Here is a 22542-nt window from a genome sequence, read left to right as displayed (position 1 = left end):
AGAACCTTCTTTTTTGGTGAAAAAGCTAGGTATTAATTTGTCTTACACACTGGATTTTAAGGTCAGTGGTGGATGACTCCAATGTAACTACTGAAGTCAGCAAATACACTTGATGGCAGAATTGTAACAAATGTTATGCCACGCTTTACGCCCTTTAAAGCATACATTTCTGTAACAGTTTCTGTAAACTTTGCTTTCCTGATACCTTCATGCATTCATATCTTGCTGCAACATTGCAAAACTGGTGTCATTTCACAGTGAGTTACAGAATAGCAGAAGTGCAACAGAGTGCAGTGTGTAAACTCAAAGCACAACATTCATACCAGCTGTTACTTTCTAATGCTGACACAAAAAAAAGGGTGTAAGTATCACACTTTTAACAGTCTGAATAGGACTATAGTTATATGAATTCCAGCACATCACTGTCATTTTTTCCTTCCAACAGTTTACTTTTATTATCAAATTTAATACATTAACAACACTAAAAGTCTGACTGGTGATGGACCCATCACAAAATAGCCCCTGTTAATAGAAAAAAAAACAAACAAACAAAAAAAAACAATAAAATATACTCTTGTGATTGTGAAAATGCTTTGTATCCACTGTCTTATGATGAACACTTAAAAGAGAAACTTAACAATACCACTTTCCCTAAATCAGTAGATGCTTCATTATTTTAATGATTGATAGTGTAGAGTATTACAAAAGTTTAAAAAAAGTCAGATTTTTAACCTGGGACTTGCATTTTTGTTGCTGTGGTATTAGAAAAATATTGATAACCTTGTTGTACTAGAATAGTACCAAAGTTAAAATTCTGGTATCATGACAATCATCCTGGACCCAAATCTTCCTGTAAGACAGGCAGAAAAGTCTTTCCTAAAAGATATTTCTTCATGAGAACTCTCTTAAGCCTGTTGGTGTTTTTCTAAAGTAAAAATCAGTGAGCGATCAGGTGGACTCAGTCTTTTGCTCTGCCTCATCTTGACTCTGACTGGGATGTCCAGACGGAGCGTCCTCTCTGGACAGCAGGTTGTTTTTGCGGAGGTGGCAGGCCTGCTGGTACGGAGGGCGTATGGGGGGCTGGGTTGGTGGGGTGTACTGATACTGTTTACCCTCTTCCAGCTAAGGAAAGAAAACAAATACAGGAATTCACACAAGCAGTAAGATTGAGTTTGAACAGAGAAGAATTTCTTAAGCTTTAAGTTATCTGTTTTTCTCTGAACACACCATGCTTACAATCTTAACAGCTGGCTTTTTCTTTGCCATTGGATTTGTTGTTTTGCTTTACAAGGTTTGTCTTGGCATATGTGTTAATCAATTTCTGGGTCTTATTAACCTCTTTTACTGCTTCTATTTGTATGCAATATTATTTTTTCTATTTGTGTATCTCTTTTTCACTAGTTTCCCCTATTAAATATGACTGTAACCGTAAAGCACGTTCAAACTTGTTTAATAAAAAAAGCAATACAAATAAAATTATTCTTTTATCATCATTATCAATTGACATGAAGGTTTTTGGCAACTGGAGATCCAACTAGAGATCTCTAAAATATAACTTAATTAGAAAAGCCCTTAATTGTTAGGTTACAAAGATGTATACTCTACTTGACTGTCTATTGATTTACACTTAAAACTGATAACCATATGACTAGAATAATTAACCCTGCTTGCATTTCTGATTTCCCCATTTGTTAGAATATAGTATCAAATGTTTTATGTCTATATTTGCATGCAGTTGCAGAAATTTGTCCTTAGATTGCATGTCCAAATAAAACAGATATCATGAATTTATAATTATTAAATAAACTTAAAAATACAACATAAACATAACAAAAAAAGGATCAAAATAGCACACTATAGAGCAGTGATCATCAACTGACCGCCCCACTGCCACATCAGGCCCCCCACATTTTGTAATCCAGCCCCAAGAACATTATTAAATTCAGAATTATACAGAGGAAAAAAATAGGTTGATGCATGTGAGGAATCTTTTTAAAATCCCCATCAGCTGTCTAAAAAAAACATTTGAGACTGATAAAAATTCTCCAGAATGGTTAAATGTTTTGTCCAATTTAGAGAAATCCACCTGTCACCCCTTGTAAACAAATATGATGCATGATAAGCTATATTTACAGTTAATTCTTGATTAAAACCATGGTTTTCTTTCAACCTCAAGCATTTTCCTGCATGAGAATCAAAACTAAAGACCCATTTCTTCAATCAGCACACCACATTAGCACCAAATTCAGTAATTGAAACAAAACAGCCTTGATGCATTATGCTAAAAATATCTCCACTGCCCCCTTGTGGCTGGCTACGGTACAGAGACTGATCTTACTTCTAGAGGCTAAAATGGCATATATCTGAAATAAAATAAAATATCTAAATATATGCTAATTAGACCAAAATGTCTCTTAATTTAAGTTTATATGAAAGTCTGGCCCCCATCCATAAATGAAAAGCTAGCCCTTGTACAAATGTAGTTGAAGACACCTGCTATGCAGCTTTATTAAAGTGTAGCACTAGGTTTTTTTAAGTAAATATTGAGAACATAATAAATGCTAGGTGAGCTCTGAGGTGGCCTTACTGATAAAGACATTTGAAGGAAAAACAATTTCTCATAAACATATTCTGAGTGCAAAAGCTGAAATAAAGGATTTCATGCATGACTATGGTCCTAATTTATTTTGGCATTTGACATCTAAACCATAAGCATGATAAAATCCTATTAAGACATATCAAAATATATTGCATTCAGTATCTTCTATTTTTTCCATTTAAATCTGAGTTAGAATCTGTCCGTTAAAGGTTTCTCAATGAGTAAAATCACATAATTAAAGAAAATAAACTTTAGAATCAGCCTCAGACATTGGTAGACAATGCATTAATAGGGATTTTATCTGTTTAGGGTATTTGGAAACCTAGTAGTAACCCTTAATGATTTATGCAGATGCACCTCAACATGTGCAGCAATCATTTAGACATCTGAAACTAAGACTGCGGACTATGTGATGCTTTCATCCAGATGTGATGTGTTTGGTGGTCTACATACAATGCATGATGGCATGCATTACAGATTGCCCCTGTTAAGCTGTTAGAAAATACCGTAGCCTCATAGCTCAGAGGTCGATTTCCCCCGATTCATTCTTGCCGGCAAAGGCTTTACTGCACAAAGCATGCAGGGATATAAGCCACAGGGAGAGAGACACAGACATGACATATGGGCTTTTGTGTGCTAAAGAGGTGGGCAAGTGAATTCTGACATCAGGCTGTCACTGAAGACATCTTGTAAATGTATAATGTGGACACAGCACTAAAGTGAAGACACTTTTTGTGCCCAGAATGCATAATTACTGCAAAATGTAAACAGGGCCTCGAGGTGAAAATGAATGAAGCCCGACAACAACAAACTGTAACAGGAGCCTGGAAAACATTGCTTTATTTGTCTCAGTAGAGAGCAGAAACAATAAACCTGGCTCTGCTCACCTGTAGAGGATAGGTTCTGTCTGAGTCGAAGGCGCTGAGGTCTCCACACGCCAGGAAGGGAACAATGACACGGTTTGGACCCTCCAACTGGTTAAAATCCACATCTGAAGACAGAGATCAGAATCTGTACTCAGACAATACAGCTTTTTAAACTAAAATTACAAACTTCTGTGTTCTCACTGTTTCACTATTTTGTAAAAAATGTCTAACAGGTAAAAGTGAAAAAAGCTTATTTCATCTAGAGTGGTGCAGTTACCGTAGGAATGATCTAGTAGAGGGTTGGACATGTTGGGGACGTAACCTTCAGGTGGAGAGTAATTCTGACACACCACAAAGGCCTCTGCAGACAGACACGAGAGGAAAATTAAGTCATGAGTACACAAAAACATCTAAAGCTCAGAAGTACTGATCTGGACGCTTGTTGGTATTTACTCACCAATGCTGGAGTTCCTGCTGCTGCGAGGCTTGGCGCAGGTCACACCACTGAAGAAGATCTTTAGTTGAGAGTAGAGCAGAGTCACGTCTTTACCTCGGAAGATCTGAAACACAAAGACGAGGATGGGGTTAAAATGTGGCATGACCTGACAGAAACTGAATCACAAATCAGACCCCTCTTATCCTACTGAATGATGAACAAAAATGCTCCATAATCTAAGTAGTCGATCTGTATTGAGACGAAGTATAATCTTTGGGTTGTTTAGCATCAGGTTAATCTTATTTAAGATTTGATACTAGAAGAATACGGGTCTGCCTCCACTGCCATTTTTACCCACTGCCACTCGTTTTCAAAACAAAACCAACGTAGCCCAGCGCATCTTAATCGGATGAAAATAGCTCAACTGTCAGAAGAGCATCACACTCATCATTCTCTCTACAGACCTTGGTGATTTTTCACTGAATAAAGGATAATATTGAGCACACAGTGAGGACACAAGTCAACAGCAATTCACTTTCAAGAATTTTTCCAATTCTTCTAAATTTTGTTTTTGTTATAATTTCCACAATTTTTCTTATGTTAAAGTATTTTTTATTTTCGTTTTATGAGACTGCATTTCTATTAAAGGTTGTTTGTAATCATGTGATCCCAAATGTTCATTGGAAGACAAAAAGCGATGGACAGGAGCGTTAGTACTGTAAACTGTAACTGTCCTGGAGAATTTCAACATACGTTGAGTATGATCCATACACTTCACAGAACACTGATTTCTTACCACAGTTTAACTGATTTACCTGGAGTGGAGGGGATAAATAATCACAGTTTACTTAGTCTGCAAACCTTCTAGCGTCTAGTGTCTATCCAGAGGAAGGGAGACAAGAATCTTGTCCTGAGCTAAGAGGTTAGCTGAACCCCTTTAACATGTAAAAAAAGGCTCATTTTGTCTAAAAATTGCCTTTAATTGAAAAAGTGATATATTATCAAATGAATAAACCTTGTAAGGCAACCAAATAAGTGATGTGCCATTCCCAAATGAGCCTGTACTGCTAAACCTAGCTAGCTAGCTCCTGTTTGAATGCCAGTTTCCTTTCCTCCATCCTTTGTGGTTTAATCCACATTTAAGAAGACAAACTGGTGACAAATGAAGAGTTGTTTGGGAGCTCTGCTGAGCTGGTCTCTTGAAAGAGACAGATTTCCCATCACTACAAGCAAAGCTGAGTGGACACCAGTCGAAGAAACACGGGCAAGATCAGAGTTCAGTGAACTAAACCATGACAAAACTGTACTGAACCAAACTGGACCGCTTTATGGAAACAGACCACAGACAAGAGTTGTGTGACACTGCTCTTCCAGGCTTCAGATGGAGGCTTTTTTAATTTCTGCCTGCTGCTGTTTTATTGTAACCTTGCAAAGCAGATGGATATGCCCGTTTCCGTGTTTCTCACTGGTGAATCCATCTTGCTAAGCTCCCATCTGAACCATTTGGGCCTGGTTAGAAAGTGACAGGACCAATCAGCGTTGAGGGGCAGTACTTTTGGGTGCGGCAGAGTCGTGATGTAAGCAAGCAGCAACAAGAGGCCGGTGCAATTATGGTTGAAGACATTGGCGTGGATGCTGCCAAAGCGCCAGTTTTATCAGAACTTGACGACATTCCTTTGTTATAAGAAGAACAAAGAACAGCATTGAGTCGTATTCTTTTCAAAAATGACAAAAGTCGTGTACTGACATGTCATGATACATCACGTGTTTTGTTGCTCTGATTGGCCCGTAGAGATGTGACAGACAGAACATTCATCCAATCACTTTCTAAGTTTTTTCTCAAAGGTTCTGCCCTTTCCCAAACGCTGTCTATGAGTGGTTTTCCAGATGAATGTGTAAAACAAATCCAATCCAATCAATCCAACTTTTTATTTTTGTCTGAATAAGTCACTACTTTCAGGGCACAAAGGTAGCTTAGGAATTAAGAACATTTTTATGCACTTTAAACATTTGGCATAGTCATAAACAGCTGAAAACATGGCCTGTTTGGTGGTGACATCATCTGTAAAGAACCTATATAGCTTTACATTTAATCTAAAGAAATGCTGATTGCTGTAATCTTGATATTTTAACACATTTGTATTGTTATATAGTATTTGTTTTGATCTTTTATTTGATATGGGTTATCCATTCTTTTATGAAAAGCATTTTTAGCTGCAATTATAATTTTCATTCTTCTCTTATGATCTTATTTACATATCTTTATTTATTTTTAACGTATTAATACTATATTTATCATTTTATTTGTTCTATTATTTTATTATCTTTTTTTAAATATGTTTTTATATTTTAGCTTTATTTTGTATTAATTTTATTATGTATGGACGATGCTCTATAAATTATTTAGCCTTACCTTACCAAAGTACAAGGACATGACGTTTTTAATATAATTCAAATAAACTTTATTTATATGACACATTTAAAATAACCAGGGTGCAGATAATTAAAATGTTAAATAAATGATCTGATGAATAAAAGTTGGACTCACTTTGGCCACAAATGTCCCTCCAGGTTTCAGGACATGTGTTGTGATGTTCAGAGCCTGAAAGAGACAAACAGTGGTCATCATGACATCAGCAACAGACGGCTAAAAGCACCCTCCCCCACCTCGCTTTACTCACAGCCAATAGGAGCTGAGCCTGGATGTACTCGTCCACATCATGTAGACCGGTTACTATGGAGACAGAACAGGAAATTACCCCCTACAGCTGAACACAAAGTTATTTACAGGAGTCTAGAAAGAAAATCAGGATAGGAGATGATGTCTCACCGTCTGGAGCTCCGTCACACACCACCAGGTCAGCCGGCTGACCCTCAAAGTGACGGATGATCTCCTGAGCTGTCGACACCTGAGAGGAGGAGAAGGATGATACAGGTCACTTTTACATAGCGCAGTATTTCTTCTTTGGAGGAGAATAAAATCTACCACAAATACAAGATTATTTGTTTAGTATGCAGTAGAGAGGAATCTGAGCTGCAGGAGTCTTCATCATGTCCTCACCTTGGTGATGTCTCCTTGGATCTGAGTGACTCCTGGCAGAGGTGCCATGGCCTGCAGGTCCACTGCTACAATCTTCACCTCCTCACTCTTCTCACCCTTCTCCTCCCGCCCTCTGAGAGGAAAAACAGTACAGTAACACTGGGGAACCATTGGTTTTAGATTCAACATTGGTACTGGCTGGAATCAGCCTTGATCTCGGACATCAGCCCGTCTGCAACGAACCGATGTCAGTGGCTAGTTTTGATCTGTTGTGCAATCAGTTTAATGCTGCGGACTAGAAAATATGACAGCTGAGGCTTTAGTTGATCACCCATCAGATAAACTTAAATATTTTTACGGTCAAATATGAGAGAAATTATTGGCATTAAATAGCGATGCATGAAATTATTAGACTGATATGATCATTGAAAGATAGTAGCTTTAAAAGGTAATTATCAGCATCAGCAGATATCAACGTTTCTGCCAGACTAAGCCTGTGAAAATCAGCATTTATTGACTGTAAATTTTGGCCATATTTACTAATACATTTGTGGCGCTTTAGACTGGACCAACAGGCTAAAGTGAGGTCTCTTTCTTTGTTCATCCTCATTCTTTGAACTTTAAGGTGTGTTTTGAGGACTCACGTTTGTTTCATTGTTCAGTCTTATACATTAAATTGCCTAAACAACTGAAGTTCTACATCTGGAATACAAATATGGGTACTGATATTTGCAAAAATTAATCCGTGAATACTGGCATATCAGATATCAAAAATCTAACACCATGCATCCCTAGCTTTATGGAATTGTACACCAAAAGAAATAATTGATTTAACATCCAATTCAACTAAACTGTCATTTTAAACCTCAGTATTGACTCTGGTTGTCACAGTTGGTGCAACTCCAACTTTAAACACAACACCTGGAACTAAAACAGATCTCAAACCACAAGAAAACAGTTTTTTTTTACTCTGAATTTACCATGTTACGATGCACAAATTTAAAAAAAAATAATACAAAGATCATCTTTGTAAAAATACAGTGAATTAGAAAATGAAGCAAAAACCTGAGTTTCCGACTGAGGACCTGACTCCAGCTGCCAGGAGCCGCACATAGATCCACGGCTCTGTTCACACCTGAGAGAGAAAGAAGCTCTTATTACCAACTTTTGACAAATCCCACATTTAAGAGTCAGTAGATAAGACAAGGAAGTAAATGCAGACAAGCAAGCCCAGAAGAGTTTAAAGATGTAGCTCACTGCCTAATAACCCATCAATGGGTGTAAACAGTGCCTTGTTTCAGGTGTCACTTCTTCCTCTCACCTGTGAACAGGTTGAACTCTTCATCCAGCTGCAGCAGCTTGAAGGCGCTCCGTGCCCTCCACCCCTCCTCTTTAGCTAGACGGTAGTAAATGTCCCGCTTGTCTTTGGAGGAGCGACCCATCCTGACGTCTGAGGGAAAACACAGAAACAGAAACAGGGTGCATTGAAACTTTTGGTGTTTCCTGCTTTTCAACAGCTGAATATTATTCTTTTGTTTCTTTTTTTCAGACGACTAACAGTTTTTTATTATTTTTTTTACCTTGCTTATTGTGCATGAGTGTATCATCTAAAATGTATAAAATGAGTTCAGTTTTGTTTGGATGAATGTATTTTTCCCCAAATCCTTACTTGTGGACCACTCAGAGAATTGTCCTGTTATTGTAAATCTCTTTTATATTCTTTGTAATTACCAGACTTAGGCCTAAACAGGACGTTTAGCTACTGTGTTTGTTCCAACATACAGATGAGGATCAAATTCTTAGCCCCCCTATGAAAATTTTGATTCTTTTAGAAATATTCCCCGAGTGCTGTTAAACAGAGCAAAGCATTGTTAACACAGCTATTCAAGCATCCTACTCTTTGGACAATCAATATTTGTACCCAGTGAATGACAGTATAATAAAGACAAATAACGATAGAATTTAACTGGAAAATAGAATATTTGGTTTATTTTATGTCAGTCAAATTAAAAGGTTATTTTTGTGAATATAAAATGTATTTATTTAAATTTTGATTGTTGTCAAACTGGAGCAATTGACCTCGTCCTGAATAAAATCTAAACGGCATCGAAACACTACATATCCTGGCTGTATGAGCTTCTTTTTAAACGTAAGGTCGGTGTATGTCTCAATGTTGAATATAAAGATATTAATATTTAAAAATAACGTTTGAAAAACACTTGGTATCGTATTTGCACCATTAAGAAGATGATATACATACTGCTAGCGTGCTTCTCTGGTGTTGACGGTGGAAGGACCCCTCTCTACAGCTGTCCCCGAAGCGCCTGTTCAAAATGAGATTTCCAACGCAGCTTAAAGGTCGACAAATTATGATAGAAATGTATTTATTCCACTTTAATACTCAAAATATCTCGGCATGGGCTACAAAAAATGCGTATGGTTTGACAAACGATTTTTATTGTGTTTTAGCAACGAGTAGGCCAAAAGTTGCTAACAGGAGGTGGATTGCATTACCACAAAATGGCCACACGATGTCGCTGTCGAAACACAATAGCCGCAACGTGCAGCAACACCCTCAGGGAAAAATGACAGAGAACTGGATTTACAGGGTAAAAAAACATTATTTACAAACAGAAAAAGGTATTTTCCATATCTTTCAGAACTACACGTACATATGGATAAGTGGGTTTAATGTTAGCCGTTTATTCTGGGATTCGTTTTTCCCTTTAGTGATCGATTTTAAACATTATTCACTAGAAAACTATGTAAGGACCTTTTTCAGATCAGCTACCCCTTTTTTATGGAGCACAATTTGCCTCTAAAAATCCATATGTCAGGGTAAAATACTTTTCATAACTATTTATCTCTCAAGATTTTCATGTATCAGTGCGTTTATGTGATGAAATAAATTAAAACCATTATTTAAGACATGGATGGTGATTTGATCATTTGGGGCCACAGAGCAAAAGTAACTAATGACATTAACCCAAATTACTGTAACTGAGTAGCTTTTTATTTAAGTTTACTTTTTGGAGCACTTTTAAAAATCAGCACTTTTATTCTTATTTAAGTATATATTTGGTGGGGGGATAAAAACAAATGCTAAAAGCCAAAACTAGAAGGTCCAAGTTCAAATCTGATGTGGCATCTTCTCTCTTCCAGTACTACCCTACATCCTGTCCCTCAGTGTAAGCATACAAAGCCCTAATACAGTTCATTTGGAAACTTGGCATTTATTGGTCATTCAACCGCTACTCTGAAGTTTCCTTAAAAAAAAAAAAAAAACAAACTTAAAATTACACTGTTGCCACTTTACACAAACCTAGCCAAATTTCAACCCATTTTCATCATTTTTTTCCTGGCCAAGGTAAAAATGTATTTTTGCCATTTCAAACTCTTTCCACCACTTTTTTCTTCCTGTTTTTGCACTTTCTAAACCAATTCTTCCCCACTATTCCCACTTTTAACCCCAGTTCACCACTTTTTTTTTGGCCAAATTTTAAATACATTTCACTGCCTTTTTTTCTTTCTCAGTTAACACTTTTTTGCCAGTTTACATCCATTTTTTCATCCCATTTCGAACAGATTTCAACCCATTTTTGCCCATTTGAAGCCTTTTCAGCCACTTTTTAACTCCCTTTTACCACTATTTATGCCCATTATTGCCTTTTTTAGTTTGTTTTGCAATTTTAATCTCATTTTGCCACTTCTAACCTATTTCTTCTTTTAAGATCCATTTACACCTCCTTTTCCACCATTTTTTTGCCATTATTAACCCATTTTTGCAATTTTTAACCCATTTTAATTTTTTTTTTAAAACAAAAGGGATTTACATTTTTTAAGAAAGCTATTTACTACATAAATGATTAAAAAAGATATGTTTCTTTGATAGGAGTGGTTATTTTTCAGGTTAATTATATAGATATCGCAGCTTAGCTTTACAGTGGACCATTGTTTTGCTGACCTCCATGGGGCCCCAGAAAGCACACCCATTTAACCCCCCTAATGGGCAGCCTTGTCTGTTCATGATTATTCTTAATTGTGCATGGCTGTGTTCAGCCACCTTCAGGTACAGTGGGGGTCCCTGATCTCTATCACCTTTATTTTGGGGGTTGTGGGCTGAAAAGGTTGAGAACCCCTGTTTTAAGGTATGGTTTGTACAAAGTCTAAAAAGCAGACACCACACAGACAATCGGTTTATATACACAAACTTTAATTTGAATTCTTCCATGAAAAAATACTTTTACTTGTAGAATTATATAGAACACCAAAAATGAAACATATGATCTGAAAATGAAAACTGAGTAAAAATTCAAACCCAGCATTAAACTCTGGACCTTTTCCCAATCTTGTTCAAAGAAAAAAACATCCTTTTAAATAAATACTGGAGGAATTTCTCCACAAAATAAATAAAACGTTACGTATAAAATCTACAAACATATATAAAACACATATAAAAGAATAGTTGCATTGAACGTGCATTTAAACTCCAAGACATGGACAGAAAGGAGACAGTTGGAGGACGCATTTTCAAGACAATTCAGAGAAACTGGTGAGACACAAAATAAACTAAGGGGGACAGAAACAGTACTGTCTGTGCAACCCTAGAGATTTTTAAAGGCTGCCTGAACTCAAAATGTTTTGTAAAAAAAAAACAGACTGCTGAGAGAGCAGGTCGGCTCGTCTTCAGTTTTGAGTCGTGTCAAGACAAAGATGAGATAGTTGTTGAAGTCGGGGAACTGGTTGAGTTGTTCAAACCTTTTGGTTTCAGTACTAACTCTTAGATACTATATGCATTCAGATATCCAAACATTTCCAAGAATGAGCAGCCATATTTGAGGAGAGAACAAAAACTTCCATTTCCCCTTGAAAAGAGTCATCAGTAGCACCAATGAGAAGAGAGAGCCGTCAGAAGACTGGCAATACATTTTTTTTTTGTTTTGTTTTATCAGTTTTGTTTGGTCAAGAAAACTGTTATTTGTAAAGAAAACAAGGTTTTGGTATTCAAGCAGAGACTCAGGTTTAGTGTGCTGAAGCAGACTCCAGAGAGGTGTGACTGTAGTGTTATGAGTGTAGATTGTTTCAAGTATCCCACAATGCCATGAGGGAGGTTTTATTACAAGAAGAGGTGTGTGACAGTGGAGATGGTCCCTCAGGACTTTTTTTTAAACTCAAGCTTGTTGATCTTTTTGGCAATTGTTCAAGTAACTACAAAAAATGTGTCATTATAAACGGTTACAGTACTAACTGCATTTCCTTAAAAAACACACAAAAGAATGAATGTACATCTCTTTTTCAATCAGGCAGTTCCCCAAATAAAATCATGTTTATAAGAAACTAGCTGAGACAACTTGTGACCATCCCATCTAGACAAATGAACATGTTCATCATCATGCAAAAAGTTGTTCATGAACCTTATGCGGGGTGATCATAGTTTTTGATATTTGATACTTTTCAAAGTTTTAAAGCAACACAAACTGTTATTTTAATGATAGCCACAGAGAGGACTAAGTTTTTAGTTGAGGTTTAATCAATAGCTGCAGCCAGAAATGGCCCTAATACTTTGCACAAATGCAAAGTGTGCATTGGAAACCATTGATTGCTTTACGTTGGATTTAATATGCACTTGAATGTTGTGGGATCTAAGTTTTAAGCTAATCTACTAAATGAGAATAAAAGGTACCCTAAAGCCAAATTGGCTTGTGAAAAGTATTGATACACCTAGATTCTTTTTTGATACCATGCTTTATGTTCTGCAGATCAAAATGGGCATCTATGTGGTTTTAAACTGTGTTTTGGGGAAAACATGTCACTCAACCTTGAATTCACCCCAAAAATGGGAAAATTATCTTCACACTGAACAAGCTCTGGTTTGCCAACATTCTTGATATCATATGTTATCGCCCCTTTTCCCAAAGCCCTGTTCGGGATTTAAGATTTGCACCACAAGGCCATTCTAGGATGATGTAGGGAGCACTTCAAGTTGTATGAACTGAGATGTTGCAGCTACGATGTTGTCTGTGATTCCCTTTTTAGAGTCACCAACAGCTGGTTTTAGAAACATAAGGCATGTCATGCATTTCAACAGCCAATAAGCACCTTGGAAGCCATTTATAATGCCAGCAGCAAAGCTGCAAACAGTCAGCCGGTCACAACAGTCGGGTTTTGCATGAGATCTTTCATTCCACTGAGGCGCCAATGATGGCTTTGAAATGTTTATCCCCTTGTTTTTGTTTTAGGGGGGTTTTTTGACAAAAGCTGAACTGCAACAATGGCTGGTAACTCACTATCACCGTCCTCGATTATACCACAGAACAACCTTTTACGAAGCTACATCACGGGAGAAAAGCATTAGTGGAAACTGAAGCACAGAAAGGCAATGCTAAAGAAGTAACACGCCTTCTCCACTTGTTGCAGTGATGCAACTCAGGCTTTCAGGCCTGAGCTGCCTCGTGCAAGCTTCAACTGGTCCATTTGCAAATTCATGGTCTGAACAGGGCTTAATGATTGAAAGTATACAAAAAGTAGCAGAACTTAAAAAAAAAAAAAACTGCAGAACTTCAGTCTGATTTTTAGGCAGAAGCTGCAAGAGTAAAAGAGAGCAGCTATGCTCCATTCAAATTAAAATATGGATGATGCTTTTGCAAGACATCTAGGCATCTCAAAAAACTGCAAATGTAAGACTTCATTTTGTATCTTTTACAAACACGGAGAGCAGAACCATGAGATTGGCAACATGTCAGTATCAGTGCATTCCTAATGTGTTCATGAAACTCAGTAAGAAGGAGTTTGCCTGCATTTTTGGTAATCTGAACTAAGAAATCACCCACCGCCGGGTCAATGTTGACATGGTATAGAAACAGGTATCAATACTGTATCAAGTTTTACTAGGATCGTTACAAGGTTTAAAACGTGGTATGAGACAACCCTTAACAAGCCCTGATATGAGGTTTTGTTGCCATGGCAATGCTTCACCCACAGAGAAATTCAAACTAAAGGCACACTGAGGCAGGAAACAAGTGATGAGGCTCTATAAGAGCTACTCGCTCCAAAACGCGTCTCGAGACGAAAAACAGTCCCAAGAAAATTATGAAACACTGCCAGAGGAGAGCTGTCAATCAAGTCCATGCCCTGCCCTCTGGAAACCTCCATTTGACCAATCAGACGCTCTGCTGGCTGGGGAGAGAGGGAGACGAGGAGGCAGAGGAGTCTGCTGTGATGGCACGGAGCGTAATGTCGTTGTTGTCCGTGTTCTGCTCGTTGTTGCCCGTCACCCATGGGTGGAGGAGGATCTGCTCCAGCGTTGGCCGGTCAGACGGCTGCTGGCTGAGGCACCAGCCAATCAGATGCTGGCATTCTGTGATGTAAACATGAACAGAACCCCAACAGTGTGAATCAAAGAAACTAAAAGAAACCTCCCCATTCATATCACATGACTTTAGTCTGAAAGGTGTGGCGTCTTCTCTTCGCTGGAGATTTAAATCAAACAGTTCTTGAAAATCAATCTCAATCCTAGTTCTTACCTGTGGAGATTTTCTGTCTGTAGCAGACCCGTCCTCTCAAGATCTCTTCATCCTGTTCGAAGGGGATGTCCCCACATACCATGTCATACAGCAACACGCCAAGAGACCAGACAGTGGCTGAGCGACCATGGTACCGACGGAGGCGGATCCACTCAGGAGGACTATAAACCCGTGTACCTGCAGAGAAGAGAGAGCAGACTTTAGTTATTTCGTATATTTCACTACACACAACAGTGATATGGCTCAGAAGAACGCTGGGTTTATCATGAAAGAGGCACAGACATTGAATGAGTCCATACAGTGGTGGGGAAACGGGTTGACAAACTGTCATCGAGCAATCAAACAAGCAGGATTTATACAGAAAGTCTGACATCCTATTGAATACTTTAAGACCTTTTTCAAGATCCTCTAAATTTACATTCAAAAAGTTTCACTGCAAAGCTGCCCTATATTTGAAAAATCCTGTAAAATACTAAAAAGCATCAGCCCCAGCTCAAATATCTTCTCATTCAACCACTTCTTGTATTTTCCTCTCATGTACATGCACACGTCACTATCACAGGTGGCTTGATAGCTAGGGACACAGGGGAGCTTTAAAGATGCACTTAAAGCTCATCTAGCCAGACATTAACAAGGGTGCAAACCGACGTCTGATGTGGTGGAGCGGCATCAGATTCTCACTTGTACTTAAGACTAGTAAATATAAAAACAAAAGCAGAATCTAGCCTACAACCTCTTTAGAGGAGCATAATAATTGAAAACTGCCACAAAATTTAAGACCTTGTGGTCTTGCATTTAAGACTTATTAAAAGTCTTAATTTTTGCCAAATTCATTTATCAATTTTTTTTACTTTTTAAGTGTTGCAGATACACTGATAAGCAGTGGCTACTGTTATGGGGGACACTCTCAGAAACAATGACGCTGCTCATCTGTCTTCATGCAACATGAAAGAACGTCATGATTTTGGTTGTAATTCATCAAAACTTTGTGCACACCTTGAAGTTTTTAGGGATGCACGGATGCATTGGTTTAATATCAGTATCAGCTGATATCAATCTGATCAATTCCATGCCAAGCTGAATCAAATCCCCTGTAGGACAAAGTCTGATCTGTTTTCATGTTCAAGCACAAGAGAAAGTGTTTGCTTACAATGAGTCTTACACCAAACTTAGCAGTAAAAAAAGCATAAGCTCTAATTTTAGCTCCATTTTTCTGTAAATTTACTGTCCAACCTTAAAACCCAGAGAAACAATGAAAACAAACTCTTTGTAGCTATGGATTTGCTGGATTTTTTAGACTTACCATCAAACTCTGTGTAGGCCGTCTCTTTAAGGAGCGCTCCTGAGCCGAAGTCGATGAGTTTGATATTTCCTGTCCTCAGGTCCACCAGCAGGTTCTCGTCTTTGATGTCTCTGTGGACGACGCCACATGTGTAACAATGACGCACGGCCTCCAGCACCTGAAGGAAGAAGCCGCACGCCGCCGCCTCGTCCAGGGGGCCACGTTCTGTGATGTAGTCGAACAGGTCCTGCCCTTGTTCCAGCCGCTCCATCACCAGCAGCCAGCCGTCCACACGCTCCCACCAGTCCAACAGCCGCACCACGCCGCCAAACGCCCCACCCACCTTCTTCAACAGGACGATCTCCAGAGGGACCACAGAGCCGCTCTGAGTGCAGAAAGAAAATGTAGATGTGTCACTTTTCTGTCAATAAAGTTATTCTAATAAAAACATTTTCTTGGATCAGCTACAGGCTAAACTTTTGATCTCTTTATTAAACCGGACAGTTCCCACAATGCTTTATTTGTTTAAATGGACACTTTTTATCCCATGTTTTACAACAATACAACCTCTATCATTTTCAGGATCGAAAATATTACAATTCCCCTTTTACAGAATCTTTTGCCAAGTGTTTCTTAGAGCTGAGCTTATGATGAATCAACTCTGGGTCTCTTTAGGTAATATAACATGGTCCAAACTAAACCCTACGTTGAAACTAGTAAAGTCCTAACTTAAGTTGTGTCATTGTTCAGTTGCACCACAGAAATGTAAGGTTGATCTTAATTAGTAGAGATTTACGTCCAAACTAACCAAAATATTGTTGCAGATATGACATATTTTCTTACTTTAACCAATCACTGAAAAGCATTTTTAAACCTTGTGTTTGCTACAGATGCTAACGGCTAAAATAAACGTTTGCTAACTGCTGTTAATCATCAAACAGCATCCAGTGTGGATGAAACATGACAAGGCATTTTCCATATGTGAGTATTGTGAAGCTTACAGCCTAAACCTAGAGCCAGTATAAGATAATATAACAGTGGACCGCGAAAATGATCTCCGCTCACGGAAAACAACTGTTATTGATCATGGAGAAAGCTAACCTGATACACCAGATGGATTTGATTCGCCAGTGAGAAACAAGGAAATGGGCGTATCCATCTGCTTTGCAAGGTTAGGAGAACACAGTGCTGACTCTGGTAAAATCCTCAACTCCTCGTCACCCTCCGGGTTATCATGTCTTTAAGAGCTATCACTATGACAGCCATATTCTACAGAGGACTTTACACCTAGTAGGGGTTAGGTGTAAGATTTAAGTTATACTTACGCCTACGTTGAAACTATTTCTGCTGGTTCAACACCTTAAATGTTAGGAGAGCGTAAATGCCGTTGTAAGTAAGAACTTATGTTCAAACTAGGCTACGTTTGAACTTACGCACAGTTGGTGTAACCCATAGCTGCCCTCTTGGAGAAGTATCTTGAGATTACTTTGGTTATAAATTGGAGCTATACAAATAAAAACTGATTGATATATATGAATTTTGTGGGATTATTGGGCAAATATATAGAGTTTAGTTTGGAACGTCACTGTATTTTACAGACAAAATAACTGACCAGAGCAAAAAGAAAAAAATGATCAAACAAAAAGGAAAATTATCTTCATTATGTAAGAGATTTCAAGCAAGGGAGAAATATCAAAGCTTGACAAGTTTATCATGACAAAAGAAGAGTTATTTTGAAATTGCTTTAAGAGTCTAAAACAGGCATGGTCTTGTTCTTTTCCTTGATTTCCAATGTGTTTTGTTTTAGAAATGCCTTAAAAACACACAAGGTCTCTTTTAAACTCTGTATGTATGCTGTAGTATGACCAGTAACCCAGCTCTGTGTTTAATTTAACTGAGAAAGGAGGAAATTATGAAGTAGTTCTGTAAAATTAATGTACATCAGGCTGTGCAAGTTCATAACCACAAGAAAATAACTTTTTATTAAGCAGTACCTGAAAGGTTATCAAAAATGCCCAACGCAGACGGGCCTTCAAAAATGTGCAACTATTCCACTTTGTTGAATGCCCTTCATTTTCAAAACACACAAAAAGATTTTTTGGAAAATGTTGAGCTAATTTGACAGTAGTAGTTCAAAAACTTCAGGTTTTCTCTTGTATTTTATACTACTTATTATTTGTATGTTTTGAGTTACAGAAAACACACTTCAGAATTATTATTCTCAGCATTTTCCTTGACAACACAGCAAGCAGACGCATGAAACCATTTGTACTGTGATATTGTCTGGTATATTCGCAACAGCACATTATGAACACATCATACAGCACTACTAAAAAGTCCATTTGAGCTGTCTTTAGTGTTTAACAAGTTAAAATTTATCAAGGTAAATATTGTGTTTTAACATAAGGGTAAACTCACCAGAGAGCCCCACTCAGTTACTCTCTCCCTGCACACATGCTTCACTGCCACCTGCATGAAAACATAAAACACCATGAACAAACAGTCCCCATAAATAATAAATAACACTCTATTTGGGCTAGGGAAAGTCATGCCCTTCATTTGAAACAGTCCTTTGTTTGATGACCAGCCTCTAAATGTTTTTATTGACAAATTAACAGGATTTCCCCACAAATTGTGTACAAAAAGGTGAGAACCTAAAAAATTAAGAAATCGTGTCCCGCTCCGTAAGTTTAACAAATGTGATCTCTCTTTCACAACAAAGAGGACACCAAAGCTCCATAGACCATAAGGTCTTTGTGAAAACAAAGACCACATGCCAGACAGCACTGAGATGTGTCAAGCTCGCCAGCTGACACAAATAAAACAGGAAGTGGAGAAAAAAACACACTGCCTTCCAAATAAAAGCACACAAAGCGATGAATATGCAATAATTTTAAAAGTCAAATGTGATTTTAATATGAAGAGTGCATATTAACAGCTTCTATGTCCATCAGCTGTTCTGTGTTTTAAAAAGTGTTTGAAATATGGTTCTACTTAACCCGAAGTGCTTTGAAAGGCACTTATAAATAAAAGTATTACTATTATTATTATAAATCAACAATAAACAACAATGCAGTTATTGTTGATTACTGATATCCAGTGATTTATCTGACTACATCAAGATGGTGTGAAATCCCATTTTAGGTGAAAAAAGACTCTCAAAAGCTAAGTTTTATACATGCAGATTGACAATTTAAATTCGTCATTATTAAATGTGATAAATTGATACTTTTGTGGCAGGTTTTGTACATAGATTTGTTCAGCATTGATGCAAAGCACATATTGAAAATGGCAGCTTGTTTAAACAAAGTATTTAACCATCTTCAAAGACTGCAAACAAGGTAAAGTAAATCATAAGCTTCATATAATAAATGTGGAAATTAGTAGTTTTTAAGGAATGAAACACACCAGAAACCTTGATTTTATCAAGACTGTGAATACATTAGAACTGCATCATCAACAGGATTGTAATTAAACCAAGTGAAAACAGTACCTTTAAATAATTAAAACTCTACCATGCAACTTTAACATGATCGTTATCAATGTAAAATCAAACTATTTACTACTTCTAAAAATAATACAAATATTGGAATAACTAATTACAAAAACACGTAATGTGTAAAATTAGTTAACTACTTCATCCATTATAAATTGAGGCTTTTATTTTGTAGTAAAGAACAGGAAACAACAGCTTCCTCCTTTTCACTTGACTCTCAGGGCCGCCGCCATGTGCCGGTCAGACCGGGATCAAAACAAAGCGTCTCCCCGCTCTTACCGGTAGCCCGTCGGCGAGGCGAACCGCCGAGTAAACTGTGCCAAATCCTCCGCTGCCAAGCACCGATCCCAGCCGGTAGAGCTTTTCAAACGACTGCTTCTCCGATTTAGCTGTAAAACAATGAGAAATCTGTTAAAATATCCGTTGGTTTAAGACGGTGAGGCTCTGCAGCAGTATTGCGCCAAAAATTAACCCCTCGTTTAAATAAGAACCTCTGTCTCTGCCGATGAATTTTTGATCCTATGCTGTTTTTTTGTACTCGTCGCCTTTTTTATGTAACATATGTATGTAATATAAATTATTAATTAGCAACGATAAAGTCAAAAGACAAAGAATCCACGCGGTCACATCGCCAAAATGTCCTCAGATGACCCCCGTTGTTCCTGCGTGAGCCGTTTAAAAATGGTGGACGCACAATAGCATCTTTATCCCCTTGAAAAGCTCAATTTTACAACTGAAAAGCCCAAATAAACATTGACCTTTAATATATTATAAAGATATAGTATTTATAACGACAAATTATGCATTTTGGCACTAAACCTGACGTTTAAAATGGCATTCTACCCTGTTATCTAGAGGCAATGCGGTAAAACATATGAAAATGTATCAATAAGGATGATTTTTTCCGATTAAAAATAACTAACAAGCGATTTTTAGCTTTTTAAAGATACTGAGATTATCTTAAAATAATTAGGACTAATGGTAATGCCCTAAGCGGAAAAAGACACGTTTAATCATATCCTAACGGTTACACTGTTACGTTACCCTTGAAATGACGTGTTACGCTGCATTTTGTTACCCGTGCTATTTCGTGACCTGACATGACCTAGCTTGCAGGTTTTTGATGATGCGTACCGACTGGGGTTAGGTAAGGATAAAATAATCAGGTCACCAAATCAAACGGGTCACGGAAGACGGTGAAATGCCGTTAACATCGTGCGTTACCTACCTTGCTGAAGATGCAGCTTCGCCGGCAGGTCCATGCTGGATGAAATATGAGACAAGGAGTCCAGCTTGGAAAGCAGCATGCTGCTCGAGATTCTTGCTAAAAAAAAAATGTGAACACGCCGAGAAAGAAATGATGTTACAAATCCAAATGAAAAAAAAAATAGTCCTCAACTGTTCTCAAGAGCGAAAAAGGACAGAAGCATGAGAAAAATCCATCGGTAGTTCGGTCATTTGTGTCGTGGAGCAGACGAATAGTCCCTGCTGCATCCCGAGAAGCGCGCCACTCTGCCTCCTGCTCCACCGCTGCCAATATTTACAAACACGACATGGATCCTTCCGCCAGTCTGATCGTTAAGTTGCGCTACAACAAATTCACTTCTCACACGAGATGACAGGCCTAGATAAGTAGTCTTGGACCGATGTGTATCGATTTGTGTTGCTTTAAAACAGTATATCGTAAAGCAAGCCCATTATTTAAGAAAAAAAACGGGTGGACTACTTTCATGTAGTAGGACAGGCGAAGGGATTTAAGGAGGGTCACTACGGGAGAGATGCGGCCCATTAGAGCAAAGGGAAACTAATCAGCCGTGCTTAAGTCCCTTTCTTGGCATTCTTGTTTATTTCCACATCTCTAATATCTCTTAAATAATATAAGTTACAAATACTTTCACCAAACTTGAATGAACTATTTTAGTTTGATCAAAATAGGTTGACACTTAAATCTGTCACAAATTAGGCCTTTCATATTTCTCAATGCATAGTGCCCTAAATTAACAGTATATGAGCCTATTATAATTTCTTTAACCACCAGTAATTGATATTTTTGCTCACTGGGGTCACAAATAAATTAATCAGCTTCTTTGAAGCTGAAATGGTGAACTTGTTACTGTGAACCTTATTATCTATATCTGAATGCATGTTTTGCACTTAAATAATGTTTTTTTGTTTGTTTGTTTTTTAACTTTCATGATTTTTTACAACTTCTAAAATCTTTTTTTCACTGTCTTATCTGCTAAGACAGATCCATTAATTTTATTCTTGCCCTTGAAACACCAATTGGCATGTCAAAGACTGCTTCATAAAGCCTGGTTTATAGTTCTGGGTTGTTGGGTTGTATTTGTATGTCTATGTCATTCTAGTATAATCCAGCCAAATATTACACAGCATTGCAATTTTTATGCCAGTTCCTGGTCCTTTTGCCCCATTTCCTGTTTGTGTACAAGAAACCATGACTAACAGAGTGGGTTATGTTTGAGTTGTTGCAGATTATTTTCCATGCCCCTGGTAATTTGCAAGGACATCCAGGGCACAGTCTGGGTTTTTTCAGTCCTCCTTCCTGCCCAATGGTTCCCTTAGGCGCCTTACTCGCCAACTCTTAACCTTGCTTCTGCAGTTTTTAACCCAAACATGCCTGAGAGTCTGCATAGCATGCATATTGCAGATGTAGCAGATGGTGTAGCTTTGATGCAGATTTGTAAAGCAGACTTAAAGGGATATTTCATTAATTTTTTTAAGGGAACTCAGGATGGGGAGTGATGCAGGCTGCCGGCATCTGTGAGCCACTATCCTTGATCAGAAATGTCCTGAAGAAGTGCTGGTAAGTCCGAAGTATAACAGCAGTAACTCTCTGGGTTCACAGTTTACACACCTACTTCATCAGGTAACGTTGGAGATCTCCTGCTCACCAGTCTCCACTAAAGTTCCTCTCCTCTTTCTCCCATCGGTAGAAGTTCCTCTATACTTCAACTCATAAAGATGTCCCCTTAATGGCATGTCATTGTCACTCGAGTCGAAATCGCTTATGTTTCCTCTGATAAAGCCTGCACACCCAAACAGCTGACTATGCTGAGGCAGGAGAGCACACAGCTGTTAGCATTGCAAAATTGTGCCAAACACAGAGGCTTTGTTGGGGAAAAATAAAACACATAAAACATTTTTGATATAGAGCACAACTGAGCTAACATTGTTTATTTTTCTGGCCCATTATTACCTAAAAATGGCTAAATTATGCAGAGCAACTGTGCTCATCTGTAGCGCTGTATAGCCTAGCATGCTCTCCTTAAGGAGGCAACA

General features: G+C 38.0%; 2 protein-coding genes across 2 annotated transcripts; both read right to left on the bottom strand.

The window, feature by feature from the left end:
- Nucleotides 1-445: 445 nt before the first annotated feature.
- ftsj1 (FtsJ RNA 2'-O-methyltransferase 1) lies at nucleotides 446-9253 on the bottom strand. The gene is made up of 11 exons (XM_041795834.1): nucleotides 9202-9253; nucleotides 8263-8391; nucleotides 8007-8076; nucleotides 6963-7074; nucleotides 6732-6810; nucleotides 6583-6635; nucleotides 6450-6503; nucleotides 3923-4025; nucleotides 3743-3826; nucleotides 3487-3590; nucleotides 446-1122 (listed from the first exon to the last, which is right to left on the bottom strand). The coding sequence occupies exons 2-11, from the start codon at nucleotides 8381-8383 to the stop codon at nucleotides 949-951; spliced, it is 954 nt and encodes a 317-aa protein (XP_041651768.1). The 5' UTR covers nucleotides 8384-8391; nucleotides 9202-9253; the 3' UTR covers nucleotides 446-948.
- A 4558-nt stretch (nucleotides 9254-13811) lies between these two features.
- LOC121515360 (serine/threonine-protein kinase pim-3-like) lies at nucleotides 13812-20743 on the bottom strand. The gene is made up of 6 exons (XM_041796075.1): nucleotides 20471-20743; nucleotides 19522-19631; nucleotides 18165-18215; nucleotides 15768-16131; nucleotides 14465-14641; nucleotides 13812-14298 (listed from the first exon to the last, which is right to left on the bottom strand). The coding sequence occupies exons 1-6, from the start codon at nucleotides 20547-20549 to the stop codon at nucleotides 14102-14104; spliced, it is 978 nt and encodes a 325-aa protein (XP_041652009.1). The 5' UTR covers nucleotides 20550-20743; the 3' UTR covers nucleotides 13812-14101.
- Between the last annotated feature and the right edge of the window lie 1799 nt (nucleotides 20744-22542).

Source organism: Cheilinus undulatus, linkage group 9 (assembly GCF_018320785.1).
Source record: "Cheilinus undulatus linkage group 9, ASM1832078v1, whole genome shotgun sequence".
NCBI classification, from domain to species: Eukaryota; Metazoa; Chordata; class Actinopteri; order Labriformes; family Labridae; genus Cheilinus; species Cheilinus undulatus.
Note: the sequence above shows the minus strand (reverse complement) of the source record. Positions and strands in the feature narration are given on the sequence as shown.